The 19,682-nt window shown below is 39.3% G+C and overlaps 1 protein-coding gene across 4 annotated transcripts in view; it reads left to right on the forward strand.

Annotated features, from left to right (window-relative positions):
- Positions 1–5,657: 5,657 nt before the first annotated feature.
- The window catches only part of LOC124143585 (patatin-like phospholipase domain-containing protein 7), a 58,249-nt gene continuing 44,224 nt past the window's right edge, over positions 5,658–19,682 (forward strand). The window contains exons 1-6 of one of the 4 annotated variants that reach the window (XM_046512612.2): positions 5,664–5,789; positions 7,294–7,385; positions 13,655–13,736; positions 15,490–15,578; positions 17,050–17,138; positions 19,189–19,335. In XM_046512612.2, coding sequence (XP_046368568.2) covers positions 7,362–7,385; positions 13,655–13,736; positions 15,490–15,578; positions 17,050–17,138; positions 19,189–19,335 — 431 coding nt within the window. In that variant the 5' untranslated portion in view covers positions 5,664–5,789; positions 7,294–7,361. Of the gene's footprint in view, positions 5,790–7,293; positions 7,386–13,654; positions 13,737–15,489; positions 15,579–17,049; positions 17,139–17,454; positions 17,490–19,188; positions 19,336–19,682 lie in introns of those variants that run through there. The other 3 variants (XM_046512611.2, XM_046512613.2, XM_048388920.1) reach the window with 3 other exon arrangements.

Here is a 19,682-nt window from a genome sequence, read left to right on the forward strand (position 1 = left end):
CCTGGAAGAGGTGGTTTGTGGAATGGCCATCAATCCCTTTTCCAGCCTCTTTGGAGCATATCCTGGAGTATCTAACTCACAAGTATGAAAGTGTATCAGAGACTAACGTGACCGCACACTCGTGTGGAGAAAGGATGGAGATAGATATATGTTATTACTCAGTTATGTGAAACCCCTCAATCCAGTTGCCGGATGGGTAACTAGTGCTTGGGTGCTTCGATCGCCGATATTTTGGGGGAAACTGGGAAACTGGTCTAGAGCATTTACTTTCAAGCGGTTTTACTTAAGGGAGACTAAAGAGTGTGGAATCCAGTCTAAAATCCTATCTATTTATGAGAATTTACTGCAATATATGTAAGTGCGTGAGTTAAAATTTAAGTTATTAACGCATTATTTCAGTCATATAGCGACTTTTGTGCAAGTAACAAACGTAACAGCTAGTGTGCATACATTCGCGCACTTACGTTGAGTTTTCCATAAACGTAAGCAATATTAAAATTATTTCTTATATGAATTTGGGGTTCATTTGGGAAAGCAAAACATTACGATTTTCAGCAGAATCATGTGTAATGTGTTAATTAAGCCTGTACGGAATGCTCTATCGAAACACATTTAATTGACACCACACAACTACCGGTGGTTGCGTGTCTCCCAATGTGATAAGTATTTTATTACTATTCTATCAATCATTGTAATATAGATATGCACATGTCTCATATACCTTATGGCCTCAAGCCTTCATTATTTCATGCTGTTTTGTATGTTACATGTGTTGGCCAATGCAATATGACATTATGTGATTAGCATGTAGCGGGGTGTAATTTAGGCACAGATCCGCGTCTTCTATGAGTAGGGATTGGATGTTTAAAGTGTATCACAATAGTGTGCAATGCACTAGACCATATTGCGATGCGTATCACAATATATTGTAGAATTCAAATTTTTAAATTCAGAAGCAATTTGAAACATCAATGCAGGAATTGAAGTTCACAAATGGAACAAAACAAGATGCTGGAAAAGCATAATGCAGGAGTGAGTGAGTGAGTGAGTTTGGTTTTACGCCACTTTTAGCAATATTCTAGCAATATTACGGCGGGGGACACCAGAAATGGGCTTCACACATTGTACCCATGTCGGGAATCGAACCCGGGTCTTCGGCGTGACGAGCGAACGCTTTAACCACTAGGCTACCCGACCGCCCCCCATAATGCAGGAACGCAAGGATGCAGGAACGCAAGGATGCACGCTCCGGGACAGTGATTACTTGGTGTTACACCCCAGAAGAATCCGAACTTGCATTTTGGAGTGACGGAAACATTTCGAAGGTACATGTATTTGGCAAGTGTATAACATTAAACACATGATAAAAATAGCTACATGTACTTGAAATCACACGATATGCCGAGCATTAAACATGATATTGTGATACACATCATGGAAAAAATGAACCTCAATTTACCGATATAGAGGTAATACCTCGCACCCCTATATATACTACTCAAAAGAAGTTAAGGATCACCTGATTCTTTCATATTACAATAGTTAATCTCTCATGTCATGACAGATTAACCTTACCATTATGAAAGAATCGGGTGATCCTTAACTTCTTTTGAGTAGCATATGATGGCATTATTACCCTTCATGGCGTGGATAACCACCACCTTTATCAAGAACAGAGCCCTGAAAGTTTTGAAAGAAACTTTTGGTATGCATGAAATGGATTGTGTAGCTATGATAAACGATAATAGTGATGCATATAGAACTTGTTATCTGACTTGTGTATATGTGTGTGGGAATTTATAAAGTGTTTTGCCCGAGCCTTAAAAATGCGAAAAACAATTCTTGAGGGATATTTGCATTTGAACTTGTCTTATAATTGACCGTTCAAAACCATGGATTTACACAATAGCAATTACCACTTCTATTGGGACAATATCTGATTTGATCACATTCAGCACACACTACACATGTTTGATGAATGTCAATTAAGGCATTGACATTTGACAAGTGTACATGTTTGAAGAATGTTGATTAAGGTATTGACATTTGGAATAAGTGTACATGATTTGATGCCTATATTTGATGCAGCAAAACAGTAAAACACGGTGGAGACAATTAGCTCTGCTGCATATGTCCGACCATTGACAGATTGATTCAGTCACGTGCATTACATGTAGGATGGACGTAGTTGCACAATGGAGTGTGGGTCTGGAGACGCGTATCACGAGTTCAAAACTTCATCATTTCCTATTCTGCATCAGGATACATGTTACACATATTTAGGAAAACGTATATTCATTTTAATGTAATATTTGGCAAAATGAGACAACACATATCAAATCGTCTGTGTAATGAGACCTGAAATAATTAAACACAGCATTGTAGTCGTACGGGTTCGAATCTCACACAAACATACATCGTTTCTGATTTCGACTTAAAATGGATCTCGCGTGTTAATTGTGTGTCAGTATACAATTTATAATTAACCATATTTACACCGTCAAACAAACGGTGTATTGTTCAGAACAAAGTCTCGAACGCTATAGCTGTGAGGTGAGGTGAAATTGGGTTTAACATCGCTTCCACGATTATTGCTCTTATATAGCGACGTGCATGCACGTGTGTGTGTGTGTGTGTGTGTGTCTACTTGTACTAGTCACGACTAATGCTGATTTTATAGTGCTAGCCCACTACATTGTAGTACTGAGATACCATGCCGCGGTTTAACATGAATACCCCACTCAGACACAGTATAGTGACTCCGAGCCGACCAGTCTTTGTTTCAGCCCCTTAATGCCGAGCGGCAGGCAGGATAACAACAAGTACCACGTTTTAACGTCTTTTGATATGACGCGGCCGGGGATCGAACCGGGCGGACGCTCTACCACTGGACCACAGAGGCGGTCAGAGGTGGGGTGAAATGAAGTTTTTACATGCACGTGTGTGTGTGTCTGAGTGTACAAGTCCGAACCGATGCTGGTTTTATAGTGCTAGCGTGATAGAAATATTATGGCGCTGTTTAAAATGGATACTTCATGCACTGAGACAGTATACAGACTCCGAGCCGACCAGGTCTTGTTTCATCACCTTAATGCCGAGCGTAGGGCGGGGCAACAGAAAATAGCATCTTTTAAAACATTTTGGTATGATGCAGACAGGATGTCTAACCTTCCGCTCTCCGGCCAGGCGCACTGTCCACTAGACCAGGGCCCTGTTCCACAAAGTGATCGTAGCGCTACGACTGTCGTAAGTCTATGTTAAAGTATGAAAGTTACGATCATCTTAGCGCTAAGAACGCGTGGTCCAGGGAGACGGACCTCGCTGTCTGGAAGGTGAAAGTGAATATGCAGTATATTACACCTCTCGTAATAAAACATTCTCTCTATTTCCTGGGCCGAATGCGACCCCTGGAGATATAGGGGTGGTAATAGTATTACCTACCTTAATGACGGGAGGCACCAATCTAAGGTATCGAACGTGGGTTTTCGCAAATACTTTAACCATTAGGCTATCGGACCGCCCCGATAAAGAAGTCACATTGAAAGACGTTTCTTTGTGGATAGTCTTCGTACTTCACATCAAAAACCTTGTTTTCCCTTAAAAACAACGTTGTAGCGCGTAAAAATTGTTGTCTAAGCTCATTTTCATTTCAGTTTTTAACGAATTCTTACCCTGTTTGGATTAAACACTCACCGGTGGAGTTGCTGGATATGCGTTACTTCTGCTTCCATTCACGAGTCTGGAATTGACGCGCACGGAAAACTCGTGCAACGGAAGTGAGCTTTGATTGGTTAATCTTGCAATTGCGACACCACGTGACAATGCTGGCGAACACCTGCTGAAAATACACATCCCCTGAAACCTGATATGATATTTGTTAATGTAACAATCACGTCACTTAAAATAGGCCTTGATATTATTATAAGCTATAGTGCATGCCTTGTGGGAATTGTTTGTTTGTTTATTGTTTAACTATCATTCTAGCTATATGATGGCGATTTTACGGGAATTGACATTGTATCGGCGTAAATAGAATAATAGGTACTTTTAGATTGATATTTAAGTTGCAAAACAATTAACAAATGTATAAAGGTTTTCCCTTTGGCTTTCAATACTTATATAATTTAGGTTAAACATGTGATAAGCAAATCACTGTTGTCGGATATATTTTGTTCCATTTCATACATGCCAAAATTCGCAGCTTATATATGTATAGCAAATAATACATTATATCCAGTCGTTTCAAAATTATTTTGTTTTCATATCAAATGACCGTTCCTTTATTGAAACATATTGGTCACGTGTTTATGATTCTTTTTTATATTATTTTTGTTTTTATTTCCCCAACAAATATGTGGATATATAACACCAACAGAACCATAGAGTTATATTTTGTGTATTAATGTAGCGGTAATACAGACTCTATGTATACCTGCTTAAAACAGGCATTTGTTCATATAGACATAATAACATTTTAACAAACTGTAGATCACGTGCATCAGACCCTAGTTATTGCTTCTCAGAATTATTAGTATAATGGAAAAAAACAGTGTAGGTCAAATGCAGCAGGCTAACGGTTTAGCACAAATGGCTCCTTCTCATTTTAATGATCTAAGACCCGTGAAGATCTGGGTTAAAATAGGTCTTCAGCAACACATGCTTGTCGTAAAAGGCGACTAACGGGATCGGGTGGTCAGGCTCGCTGACTTGGTTGATGCATATCATCGATCCCAATTGCGTGGATCGATGCTCGTGATATCAATCACAGGATTGTCTGGTCCAGACTAGATTATTTACAGACCACCGTCATATAGTTGGAATATTGCTGAGTTCGGCGTTAAACAACAAACCAACCAATTGCTTTATATATATATATCACCAAAAAAATCATTTATTGTACTAGTATCTTAATATTTAAAAATAATCGGTTGTTAACGTTGTTTTGTTTTTTGGGTTTACTACCAGTCCTAACACGGAGCAGAGACAACATTTTACTTAATCACGTTCTTTTCTCGAACAGCTGTGAGAAGTGTACGGAGGGATGACCAAAATATGTAAAAATTCCCAAATTGTTTATAGTTCTTGATTTGTCAGCAACATACCCGTGTTCGTGGGTAACTTTAGACCTGCACCACTTCAGTCCTAAATTCCTTCCACATTTCAATTGAGTTAACTCATTATTATTGTACAAGAGTGGCCACTAGCTGTGATGATTCTGTGGTTGTCATAGAAAACAAATGTTAGATGTACGTTGCCTGGATATCGGTAAACAATAAATAGGTTTCAAATTAACCTTTCGTTAAAATAGCAAAACTGAAATGAAAAATAGACAGTTTGCATCGACTGACCTAATTTTAGGTTATCCACGCATGGATGTATATTCATGCGAACATATGGGTTGTGTGACATTCGTAGTTTTCTCGCTAATCACATGAACAACGCGATGATATGTATTTGTGACTTTCACATATGTGTAATTATTTGGTTAGCTTCTGTGCGCTTGTGAAAACGATATGAAACTGTGAATAACTTTTGATTATTTCAAGAAGTTTCGGACATTATAAATCGTGTCGATCTTGAAGGGGTTTTGCGTTATTTTTCTTGTGGTAAGCGAGTTCTTTTGAACGAAAGAGTTATGTCCCTTAGATAACCTCGGACCAAAATGGTTCAGCAGACAACGAAACTTTGACCCCATGACGAAGTTTATGGACCAAACGTAAACAGTTATGGACTTAGGTCCTCAAATTAACCAAGGCTTAAAACATCTGTCAGAATTCGAACTAACCATGGTATTTATTTTTGTTGCACTTATATCTAACATGATTTTATATTGTAAAGACGGATCCAAGCAACACATGCAAACTGACAACATTGTCACGTTATCAAACAACAAACTGTCAACAGTGGTCAAATCAAAACATTATCAGTGACAGTCGGCTTCTCATATAAGATTGAATGTAGGAAATGTATTTTCTTCATTTTATTTTCTGAAGTCGCACTGACATTTTCACTGAACAGTTTAAAATGAGTAGTTTGATTACAATTCAGTAACGGGGTAAGATATTTTCAAACTGCACGTGTGCATTGTCATCGACCAATGTTGTTTTTGATGTGTTGCTTGATTAATGTCATAATTCCATTGTCCTCAGTGTCCACTATATAACGATATGATGTCAGTATTGCCAAACATATCTGATGAAATTTATTCTGCTAGTTCAAACTGCAAGTCATTTCATATGCCAGTTGTGCTGAAGGAATCCATAGTCGGCATGCATACAACAGATGGGACTTTTTGCTTCCAAGAAAATCAGAATACAGAAGGCTACCCTGAGTTGACTCCATTACTCAGTGTGCTAAACTGGTTCCTTGCATGCTTGCGTATACTAGACATCTTGTATTCCAAACCGTGGTAAAATCCAGCATGTACACATTCGACTAAATGTCTCTGAACATGGGCGATTTTCTTAATTGGAACTGTTGTACTGTTGTATGAGATGCATTCTGGGGCACTATACAGTTGCATGAGATGCATTCCAGGGCGCTTCATGAAAAAGAGCATACACACTGCTGTACATAGTGTAATTCCGCGATACGCAGCATACACTCATAATCAGTAAGGCAATCCAGAAATGCAACATGAACCGTTTTCAGTTTGAGGAATATGGACTTATCTTGTATTGAATCGAAGCACTAATGTTAATACCAATCCATTACACACAGGACATATTACAATAAATACAACAATGAAGGTTAGATGTTACACATGAATTGTACATGCCAAGCTAGATGTGTATATATAAAATAAATCTATTTGCAGTTTATATTAAACAAGTCATTTAAGAGAAAATCTGCCAGTTTTTAATATGAAGCTTTGAATAGAATCTAATATTAGGATTTGCTTTTCCTTACTCAAATACGAATTTCCGCATAGCACTGTTTGTAAAGAATAACCATGTTGGTAAAAATACATTTCATTTCGAAGAACAAAGTAATTTGTACACACACAAAAAAAGCGTAAAGCATCTTTGGTATGATATCCACAGGAACAAGTTTTGTATCCAAGATATATCTATCATACTGATCTGCGGTAAGATCGCTGCAGCCAAGCCTGAGGTGACTGTGAATAATTTGACATAATCTGCTTCCATAATTTAAATCCCAGTGTATACCATTATCTCCCTTTACATGAAGCCAGTGTAATGACATAATAACTGATGTAATGGATGCTGTCTTGCCACATATGCCAAACACATGCATTGATCACTTATGGATTTTCTGAATTTTGGTGAGTAGGCTTGAATGATGTTGATGAGCAGCCCCTTACAATAATACAGTATGGATAGGATCAGACACCTGACCAGATGATGTGCAGCTTCTTTTGTGAGGTATGTGCGAATGAATCTGTTGTTTCATAAGTGGAAATATGATAAACAATTAAATTCTTAACCATGTTAACATTGCTGCTTTATGGTATACAAGAATCTCCAGTCATGATAGATGTTTGAGTGATGAGATCTTTTAGGTCCAGATCTGACAAGCATGGCTTCTGTTTTGTTCTCATCGAGCGTAAGTCGGTTTCGAGTCATCCTTCTCTTTACATCATCCAAACAGTCTTCTAGTTGTTGAACAGGCTTTGAAGCATTTTCAAGAATTAATGATTTCGCCAACTGGGTTTTAAAAACATAATAGGTTTATCTCCTAATTTGACAATGAGGACTTTGTCTAGTGATATTTGGTATCAAAGTGATTTGCAAAATGCTGTTTTCTGTTAATGTTGTGTTTGAGTTGGCAAGGCTTTGATTAATTTTACCTCTGTTTAGAAAATATGTTTTGATTGGGTCTTCATGTGGTCATTTCTGTTAGGATGGACTATGACTTATTAACATTGCAAGTGTATCATGTTACACTAATGTCTAGTAGGGGTGTCACAATAAATCGAAATATCGATATATTGCTATTGCTAAGCACATAAAGTCAATAAATTGATTGTTAAATCAGTTTCTGATCAATAGTTTCGATTTCAGTTAGGAATATCGATAGTTTCGATTGTATATACCACATCAATAAAATACATGCAATGCTGTTCAAATTTGTTCTTCCTTTGATCATGAGTGGTAGTAATTTACACATGATAATGTGGAAGTTTCTTTTTCATAAATTATTAGGGTAAAGAAAAAACAAATCAGTCATATCTCAAACTTTACTTTTTATTTGTTGTTATGGTTATCACATTCAAAGGAAACTTCAGTTCCAAGGTTAATTCAACTCTAAAACCCATCTAAAATGATACACTGAAAACTATCAATATTTATCGCAATATTTGCTTGCAATATCAATAGTTAACGCAATAGTTTCGTTCAATATCAATAGTTATAGCAATAGTGATTTCCAGACCAATAGTCTCCCCTACTGTCTGGAACATTGATGTTGGCACAGTGAGCATCATTACATCTGGAAGCCCACGTACACATCTGTCGTCATGTTAATGACTCACCTAGAGCCACCTGCACAGTAAATGAACGCTGAGCAATATGCTTCCTGTAACATTGTAACAAAACATGACGTGATAACAGTGTCCACTAACTATTGTTCCCATTATTTGATTTCATCAACCATTCCACTGATGAGCCATTTATGAAATCTGTGCTTCATTACTTTCCAATTTATATGCATGATATAGTTATGAAGTGTTTTACTTTACTGTACTCATCTAGTGCTGTATAGATTGGAAATACTTCTGTATAATACCCCTGATGTTTGTCGCAGAGCTGCTTAATGGATCAGGTGGTCAGGCTCAGTGACTTGCTTGACCGCATGCCAGTGTTCATGGATCGTTGACCATAGCGTCAATAACTGGATTGGAAAATACCTGTTCTACAATATAACCCAGTTGGTATTCCAGGATAGAATTAGTCCCAAGCAACATATTCTTGTTGTAAAGGGAAACTGTATAGTTTGTGCTGATAGGCTCGGTGAGCTGGTTTATAGCATGTCATCGTACCACTGCAGCGTGGGATGTTGCTCTGGATTGTGTTGCCAAGAATTGATTATTTATATGTTGCTGGAATATTGTTGAGTGCAGGATTAAAAAAACAAGTATGTTTGGATAGCTTATAATGGAATATATGTTATATGCAGTTCAAATATGAGCGAAGAAAAGATTGTTGACATGTTTGGAACACTGAAAACTCTTGTCTTTGGGTACACAAATTACGTGATCTAGACTACCAGTTGTCAGACTTTCATTTTTGTGGAAGCCTCTGTGGCTGAGTGGGTTAGATCGCTGACTTTGTGTGCTGGCAATTAGGTGCTTCACTCGGCAGTGTGGGTTCGAATCCCAGATGGGACTCTACCCCAAAAAGTAAAAGAATCTGTGCTTTGCTAAGAAAGTGTTATCCCAAATATAACATTTGTCAGATATTGATATTGATGATACGTTAATATAGTCATGAAGGTTGCAGGCGTGGGTGTCAGAATATCGATAAGTCTACTGCCAGCACCCAGCTGAACTTTGAATGAATTGGCCCTCTAAAATGTCATGTTATTATATGAATTATCATTCATGAATAGAAATCATTCCATTTCAGATTGCCACAGGGCCCTCAAAGATGGTATAAGTACTGTCGAAAATGCTAGAAAAATGCTGTTTGCCCATTAAAAACAAGATGGAATATTTCACAGACTGCTATTCAAATATCAAATAACTAGAGCTTCTACCGATCTACCTATGTTTTTAAGTATTTCAGTCACAAAGAGTCTTATCGACAATTTTGCAGGAGAAAAACTTGGCCGAAAACAGCATGTTCAGTTTTATTCAAAATGAGGGAAGTCTGAAACAAACTATAGAAATATGCGCATGCGACTCCATTATCATAATCATAATAATAATAATAATAATAATAACATTGTAGTCTTCATAAAACATCTTATCCACAAATGCTAGTCAATTAGAAAAAATGTGCATCTTAGAAAATATCAAAATGACGCTACAATTGTTGTGTGAACACTGCTACCATGATGTGTTGCATTACACTTGCATTGCCACGTCCATGGTACACGGCATGGAGTCTGTAGTAGGAAACATGTACAAGTGATGTACACTTGAGAAAGATGGAGGGAAGCCATTTATGAGTTTAGATAGGGCGTGTTACTGAACTGCCCAAGCTCTGGGACTTTCATACTAACAACCCTACGGTATGATAAATAACACAATGAAGAGGATGTCAATTAAAAAACAAAACCGGGACATAAGAGAATATTAGACAGCTTTGATGATGGAGTGATTAGGCTTACAGTGTACAAGTATTATGAGCAGAAGGTACCCCTCGAATTGTAGTAGAATTATGGAGGAAATCCTCCTCTGTGAGAGAAGAATTTATTTTCTGCATTCAGCATTTTAGTTTTTGCAGTGGCCAACAGAGATAGACATAATGTTTAAATGCAGTGTTTCCCAGGTTAAAATGCAGCGTTAGAGATTGGCACTAGTCCTGTAGTCCTTGCCAAATTGCCCAATACTAAAGGTATCATAAGGACCAGTAGAAATTTGCCATTTTTTAGGGGTTTTGTTATATGTTATCATTATAAGGACTAGTGGACTGAAACTGATAGTTTCTAAAGCTGACATGTTGACCATGTTTACAAATTTTGTTTCCAAACCACACAAGGATGTTTGTTGTATGTGTGATGCAATCTCTGCATGCTTGACATGTGGCCATCGTGAGATAGTGAACGCTTTTACGTTCCCTGTACTACTGTGTGCTGGAGTGTTTGATTGAATAATCCGTTTGTGATTTGATCTGGACAGACAGAATCTGTACTCATCAGTATCACGTCTAGAAGCATTGCACATCCAAGGAAACAGGAAAACAGAAATTAGGCAAAGAGAATCTATGTTGTAACTATAATGGTTAAGATTTGGTTAAGGATTTACTCATTTGGTGGATATCTTACATGTCATGGAATACTATAGCTCTAGCAGCAAACTCATTGAGTCCAGGCATGCCAGGACCATGGTTAATTTCCAATAGGGATAGTAGATCCACATGGTGACATAGTGAGTAGTGTTTGTGTAATTTGTATGGTTTGAGGGGGCACTGGTGACCCAGTCGTCTAAGCCACCGGGATTCGATGTGCAGAGTTGCGTCCCTTGGGCACGCCAGAAACCTATGATTGTGGGTTCGAATCCTGATTCGCCCCGATTATGTTTCTAGGTTTGTCAGCACCATACCCGTGATTGTGGGTTTCACCGAAGTGGTAAACGTCTGAGACCTGCATCAGTTCGGGCTTTTCTCCCACATTAAGCTGACACGCCGTGATATAACTGGAATACTGTTAAAAGCGGCGTTAAACCCAACTCACTCACTCACTGTATGGTTTGAAGATTAATTTGAAATACTTTCTTATACCACTATTGAATGCTGAGCAATAATACATGGGTTGTGTCAGGAAATAGCAAGGTCTGGTAGTAATTACTGGTCTTGCTTTCTTTTACCTCAAAATACTGTAATGTCACGATACCTTGTATCATACAATGCCTCATGTGTGTGATTATGCTTGTGGTCCCGGAAATTAAAAATTGCATTGCACCATGGTGTCTTAAGTTCATGATGCACCAAATGTTTGGTTGAAAGTCACCTCCTACAGGAATCTCGGATCATGCGTTGAAGGTATTTTCCACATCCATGTTGCACATGTTCTGTTTGTTACACTATCAAGGCTGGTGTTTGGCATGTTTGATTTGACATGTTTTTAACAGTTTGATTCAAGTTTTCTGGTTCCGTTTATTCATTGTTGACATGTTTACTTTCCTCAGTTGTACTACTACAAACATGGTGGTTTTATGCTACAAACATGGTGGTTTTATACTACAAACATGGTGGTTTTATATTTTTCACTCACATGACCCCACCTTAAGTCAAGTGAGCTTATATCGTCTTATGTTGTCTGTTCGTTGTTCACTTTTCCATTTACCTCCAATGCTTAAGGCCTGTCATTGTTTGAATAATAGTAGCAATGGAACTTCTTACATCTTCTCCCGGTATTACCATTGCTACTATCACTCAAACAATGCAATGGTACTTCTGACATCTAGACCCGTGAAGATCTGCGGTAGAATAGGCCTTCAGCAACCCATGCTTGTCGTAAGAGGCGACTAACAGGATTGGGTGGTCAGGCTCGCTGTCTTTGTTGATGCATGTCATCATATCCCAATTGCTTGGATCAATGCTCATGGTGTCCATCACTTGATTGTCTGGTCCAGAGTCGCTTATTTACAGACTGCCGTCATATAGCTGGAATATTTCTGAGTGGGGCGTTAAACAACAAACAATTTGACATCTTCTATCAGTATTCTGGTCAGGTCCTCACAACCTGTGCTGGGCGTAAGACTTGATTGATTACATATTATCGTACCCCAACAGCGTGGGTCATTGCTCATTGCATCAGGGGACACAGCTGGCCCTGTCATCTGGGAATTGCATCCTTTGGTCATGCCAGAAACCTGTTAAAGTGGGTTCAAAACCCGGTTCGCAACAATTCGTTCTAAGTTTGTCAGCACCATACCTCTGCTTGTGGGTTTCACCAAAATGGTAAATGTCTGAGACATGCATTACTTCATGATTTTCTCCCACAACAAGCTAACATTCCTTGGATGTAAATGGCAAACTGTTAAATACGGCTTTAAAATCACTCCAAGGGCGCAATTTACCTTTATAAGACATTCACCAGTGCAACCTATTAATGACAAACATGACCTTATCTTTATGTCTACATACACCAAGTGCATGTCAAAATCTTTCAAATTTGTGTCTAATCCTTACTTAGAAGGGTCTTTGAACACACTCACTACTTCTAAGCTTTATTTACCATACTACATAAATAATCACTGTGTTGTGTATAATTTGTCATACCCTCTTGGGCTAAACGTCAATCTGTGGATACTTCAAGATTATCATGATTATGTGCACATATCAATTTTGATAAATTTACTGTACCAGGGTGCAACCTGGTTTTATCTGGTGCAACTAGGTTTTCGTGGCAACATGTACCTGGTGCAAGTTAAATCAAGTTCCTTAAATCAAGCCCTGCTCTCATTCTGTATCACAAGGTTGTAGGGGGGCACGGGTGGCCCAGTCTTCTAAGGCGCTGCGATTCACAGTGCAGAGTTGCATCCCTTGGGCAGTCAGAAACCTATGGTTGTGGGTTCGAATCCCGGTTCGCTCCGATTATGTTTCTAGGTTTGTCAGCACCATACCCATGCTCGTGGGTTTCACCGAAGTGGTAAACGTCTGAGACCTGCATCACTTCGGGCTTTCCTCCCACATTAAGTTGACACGCCGTGATATAACTGGAATACTGTTAAAAGTGGCGTTAAACCCAACTCACTCACTCACTCACAAGGTTGTCTGGTCCCGACTCGATTATTTACAAGCAACTATCATAAAACTAAAATTGCCATGTGCAACCTCAAGCAATTAACACATATGACCTATTCAGGTGAGCTACAGCATGTTGATGCCCATTTAACCGCCCTGCGGCAACATGGTAGTAAATGAGTCATTATCCATTTGGTCAAGGTCATACAGTTTGGAATGGATGAATCATGAGTTGGTGGGTTAGGTTACAGTCTCTCACCCACCAATGTTTTCTGTTTCAGAGCATCATGATCACGTTTGTTGTCGCCACCATCACCATCCTTGTAGTCCTCTTCTTCGGAATATGGAAGTTCAGAACAAAAGGTAAGTGTTGGCGCATGGGGCATTACTGGGTGTCCCTCCATTGTAACACTGCAATATCAGCGTTAGAAATTGACACTTGTCCTCTTGTCCTTGCCAAACTGACCTGTAGTTAAGGTTGTGGGGAGGTGTCGTTACCGGCCACATTATGTAGGGAGGTGTCGTTATTGGAAGGACATGGTGAACAGACTCCGCATGTAGGAAGGTGTCGTTTATTGGCCATGTTATGTAGGGAGCAGCGTTAGAAATTAGCACTAGTCCTATATAGTCCTTGCAAAACTGCCCAGTGGTAAAGGTATCATAAGGACTAGTAAAAATTTATTATAAGAACTAGTGGAATAAAACTGTTCGTTCACACTGCTGAATATGGTGAACAGTTTGGGCTGTATTTGAGATTGTACCTGCGACAGGTCAGTGGTCAGTTGTGAGAGAAGATTGAGGTGACTCACTTGAAGACATTGTTGTTGTCATAATATTTTGTTGTTGTCTTGGTAACAAACAACTGTGTTGTCCCTGAGACTTGGACATGTTAGGGAGACGCATGTTATAGAAGATCGTGAGATGTGCTTTTCTGTCCACCTGTTTGTTATATGACATGTTTGAAGAGCACATAATCTTATTGCCCTCATGGGGATTTAGGGTTAAAATAGGTGCCCAGTAACCTATGCTTGTTGTAAGAGGTGACTAAATGGATCTGGTGGTCAGACTGGGGGACTTTTCATCAATGCGGGGGAAAGTTGCTCATGATATCAATCTCTGGTTTGTTTGGACTGGATGGGATTATTTACAGGCTGTCTTGATATTGCTGGAATATTGCTGAGTGTGGTGTTAAACAACAAACAAATAAAACACTATAAAACTGGCACTTGTCAGCAGGCCTCAAAGTTGCGACTAAAACAGTCGCCAATGCGGCCTAAATTTCAATTTGTCCACTGTCTAAAATTCAGAGGTAGCCAAATGACTACCTTAAAAATATCTTGTGGTAACCAAATTCTATTGCTACACATATCATGCATATGTTGCCACAAAAATAAATAACAGCTGATCTTGGAAAACACATCTGTTAATAATTGTACACGCAAATAATGCCTCCTAAAATTGACAATAAACCAAAATACATAAATATTAATTTAATTAGTATATTATTTTAGTTGACAATGCTGAATGGATAAGCAAGGATATACCTATATAATCTTGTAACATAAATTGCATCATTGTTCAACATGTTCAAGTCACAAGTAACAAAAATCAAGTACAGTTTCCACTAGTGTACAATTCCAAGACTAGTGCTATAACTTGTTCATATTAGGATAGTTATTTGATCAAAGATAATTGCAAATGTTTTTGGCTACCTACAATATTGGCGTGACTTCTTGATTTTACCAGTGGCTACCAGGAAAAAAATACTAGTAGCCGTGTGGCTCTCTGGTAAAAATTTAAACTTTGAGGCCTGGTCAGGACAAGCGCAAGTATCCCCCTCCACATGTGCATCCATGTCCACTCCATTTCACCAGTCTTCTTTATGATGGTGGGGCGGTCGGGTAGCCTAGTGGTTAAAGCGTTGGCTCGTCACACCGAGGACCCGGGTTCGATTCCCGACATGGGTACAATGTGTGAATCCCATTCCTGGTGTCCCCCGCCGTGATATTGCTGGAATATTGCTGAAAGCGGCGTAAAACCATACTCACTCACTCACTCACTCACTCTTTGTGATGGCAATGTCAGATACTCACCAACAGGATGCTTGTTCTTTCAGTGTTACCAAGTCAAAGCGAGGCAAACAAAAAGTATCGCTTCAGGAAACGAGACAAGATGCTGTTTTATGGCAGAAAGATGTTACGAAAAGTAAGTGTTTGCACTATGGACATGGTGAGTATTAGGCCCTGTAGATATCTCTATATTTTTTAGTTGGACTGACGGACAAAAACACATTGGAATATTGGTGAGGGAGAAAAGAAAAGACTTAAGACCATAAATGTTTTGTCTGCCTGTTTTACAATTATTGGTAGCCAGTGGCAGGTGAACTGTATGATACTTTATCACCGCTGTTCATAAAAAAGTAGTGATATGTATAAAAATCTTTATTCTAACAAAAAAAACCAATCAGTTATCCTTCAGTATTGTTTTGCAGTCATACTTCTGTGATGGTGTGACCTTTTGTTTTTCATTCATTAGTCTCGTTAGTAGCGGTACTAATATGGAGGTTAAACAATATTATTTAAGTTTTTTCGACCACCTGCGTTGAAATTGTTTGTAAACCAATAGAAAATGAAAAGCCTTGCACAATATTGATTTGTCGTAGGTCACTGTCAGGGCATCAGATCCACATGAATGACAATGGAGAAATGAGGATATTGATGTGACCAATTTGTTGTGCTAGACGTGATTTGTGATGGTGAACAATAAACAGAGTGAAGTAATAAATTAACAGTGGAAACAAATCAAATCAAGGCCTCCCAGGAACAATGCAGAAGTTGGCAGGGAAAGCGGAGACGCTGGTGACACTTTGAACAAATACTGAAACATGGACTTGATCGAATACTTGTCATTCTTATCTTTGATCGTGTGTGTGTATTGATCCCGTTTCTTTGTTTGAACATGTTGAATGCATAAGGGGGCGTGAAACTATATGCAGAGCTACAGATAAGCAGCGTGTTGCGTAAAATATCCCCCCCTCCAACCCCCCCCATCCCCCCCAAACACCCCCCAAACCCCCCAAAACAGTAATCTGGAGCTCTGTATATGGATTCAACCAACCAGTGAAATGTGGACTTGATCAATTATCTCTCTTTCATATGATAAGAAAACCTTTTGGAAACATTAACTTGACTAATCATGCTTATGTTAATCTTTTGTGGCAGTTAAACACAAAAGACATTGACATGGCCACTGATCTTTGATATGACTTAGCCCTGACGTTTTAACATGACCATTCCTAATGTTGATCTCATCAAATAAAAACTGACATGATCATTTCTTACCAGATGAATGATAACTCTCAACACACTGCAGTATTTGTGAAGATCAACAGCATACTCTGGCCATGAGATGATGATTTCAGACACACTAAAACCTGCAAACTGACCAATTAATATCAGTTCTTTGAAGTTGCAACTTGCACAATGATGAAGCACCCGCCAACACTCTCATGAAAGCAAAATGCTGAACCATGTTCAAAATTAAGCAGGAAAACCAAACGGTCCTTGGCATCACGCCATTGATAAAAATTGAAGATTTAGATTTGAATACCATAGAAGGGCTGCAGGACACCCCTTAATTTCGAACACTGCTTAGTGATGATCCTTTATATTCACAGGTCCGAAGTTTCACGAAGAACACAATAGCTGTGAGTCGTCATGGCAGAAAGAAGATGAGCCAGAAGGACATGGTGAACCGACTACGCAGGTAGGGAGGTGTCGTTATCGGCTACGTTATGTAGTGAGGTGTCGTTATCCGCCATGTTATGTAGGGAGGTGTCGTTATCCGCCATGTTATGTAGGGAGGTGTCGTTATCGGAAGGACATGGTGAACAGACTACGCAGGTAGGGAGGTGTCGTTATCAGCCATGTTATGTAGGGAGGTGTCGTTATCAGCCATGTTATGTAGGGAGGTGTCGTTATCTGAAGGACGTGGTGAACCGACTACGCAGGTAGGGAGGTGTCGTTATCGGCTACGTTATGTAGTGAGGTGTCGTTATCAGCCATGTTATGTAGGGAGGTGTCGTTATCGGAAGGACATGGTGAACCGACTACGCAGGTAGGGAGGTGTCGTTATCAGCCATGTTATGTAGGGAGGTGTCGTTATCAGCCATGTTATGTAGGGAGGTGTCGTTATCTGAAGGACGTGGTGAACCGACTACGCAGGTAGGGAGGTGTTGTTATCGGCCACCTTATGTAGGGATGTGTCGTTATCAGCCATGTTATGAAGGGAGGTGTCGTTATCTGAAGGACGTGGTGAACCGACTACGCAGGTAGGGAGGTGTCGTTATTGGCCATGTTATGTAGGGAGGTGTTGTTATCAGCCATGTTATGTAAGGAGTTGTCTTTTTTGGCCATGTTTTTTAGGGAGGTGTCGTTATCGGAAGGACGTGGTGAACTGACTACGCAGGTAGGGAGGTGTCATTATCAGCCATGTTATGTAGGGAGGTGTTGTTATCTGCCACATTATGTAGGGAGGTATTATTATGTGCCACGTTATGTAGGGTGTTGTCGTTATCGGAAGGCCATGGTGAACAGACTACGCAGGTAGGAAGGTGTCATTATCAGCCAAGTCATGTAAGGAGGTGTCGTTATCGGAAGGACATGGTGAACCGACTAATCAGGTAGAGAGGTGTTGTTATCTGCCACGTTTTGTAGGGAGGTGTCGTTATCTGCATGATATTTTCTTTTGTATTTGAATCTTAACTCCGAAATCTTGGATTTTTACTTTTATTTTTACAGCCTCGGGTCGGTTTTTTTTAAGACTAGTATAGAAGAGCAGAGGAAACCTTATTGCACTAGACCTCAGAGTGTGTAGCTGGTCCTGCTTGAACATGTTGAAGGAGACAAAGTGTTCACATTTTCTATCAGTTTTATTCAGTTTTGTTTTGTTTATTGTATAACACTGCACTCAGCAATATTCCAGCTATATGACAGAGGTCTGTAAATAATCGAGTCTGGAGGACCTGACAATCCAGTGATTGACATTATGAGCATCGGTCAACGCAATTTGGATACGATGACCTGCATCAACCAAGTCAGCGATTCTGACCACCCAATCCCGTTAGTCGCCTCTTACGACAAGCATAGTCGTCTTATACCGTAAGCATGGGTTCCTGAACACCTATTCTACCCTGGATCTTTACGGGTCAGTTTTATTTAGTTCCAAATTGTAGCAAAATTGAAGCATTGAGAACTGGTTCAGAATTATAGCCTCAAATGCTTCTAGACACTGGTCAGTGATTTGTCTAGACCGCTCAGAGGCTGATATTCGGCCCCAAGTCTGCAGCAATGTCAGAAATCATTCCCACTTTGCAATTATACATTTTCCAGTTCATGCTGTTGTGGTTATGGCAATGTTATGGCTCTGGAGAAGTGACTGGTATTTCACTGATGACAGAACCAATACAGAGGAAAGGGCTAAATGCTCAGTTTATGTTTATGGCATTGAATGCAATGTTATTCAGGAAAATAAGGACTTAAAAAACACCTTTATTGAACAAAGTATTTTCCGATTTGCCTGCCCAGGGCACTTAGTTTTCATTCCAAGATCAATTCCTTTTGGTGTTTTAATATTTTCAGAATTTTGTTGGGATGTCGTTGCCAGATGTCAAGCAAACTGAGCTGTACCACAAAACTTCAACTGACGTTCCAGTTCTGAGCTTGTTGAAGGTTTTAAATGCTCATATTTAATTTCATGATGTCAGTAATTACATAATAGGATGAGTAATTGATTATCAGGAATACTCCCATTTCAGATTTTTAGAAAGAAGGAAAGATTCAAGTCTTCCACAGCTTCGATTAAAAGAACCTCCCAAATCATTCTTTGAAGCTGATACTCCAGATGTTCAGGAAACAGACCACAGGCTGCCATCAGAAGTGCTCTATATGTTGAGAAGTATCAGGTACAAATACTGACATCCTTCCATCTGTCACTTGAAGACTGATCAATATTTCTTGCCCATACTCAAAGGACTGGTGCTTTGTGTTAGTTGGGTACTGTGAAATTCTGTTCCGGTTTTAATGACAACCAGTTGTACTCATAGGAGGGTAGAGTTTGTTTCCGGAGTATGACTCAGAGACCATTCAATATTTCTTGACCAAACTTTGAACAGGTATGAGTCTAGCCATCAAATGGGGCTTTTTGAGTTTGAGGAATTTTGTTTAGTATATATTTTTTAGGTTTGCGTGCTATCACTTTCCAATCAATGGTTAAAACAAATATTTTCGGACTTGGAGTCAGTATTATATA

Source organism: Haliotis rufescens, unplaced genomic scaffold (assembly GCF_023055435.1).
Source record: "Haliotis rufescens isolate VD_foot unplaced genomic scaffold, xgHalRufe1.0.p SCAF_8, whole genome shotgun sequence".
In the NCBI taxonomy this organism is placed as follows: domain Eukaryota; kingdom Metazoa; phylum Mollusca; class Gastropoda; order Lepetellida; family Haliotidae; genus Haliotis; species Haliotis rufescens.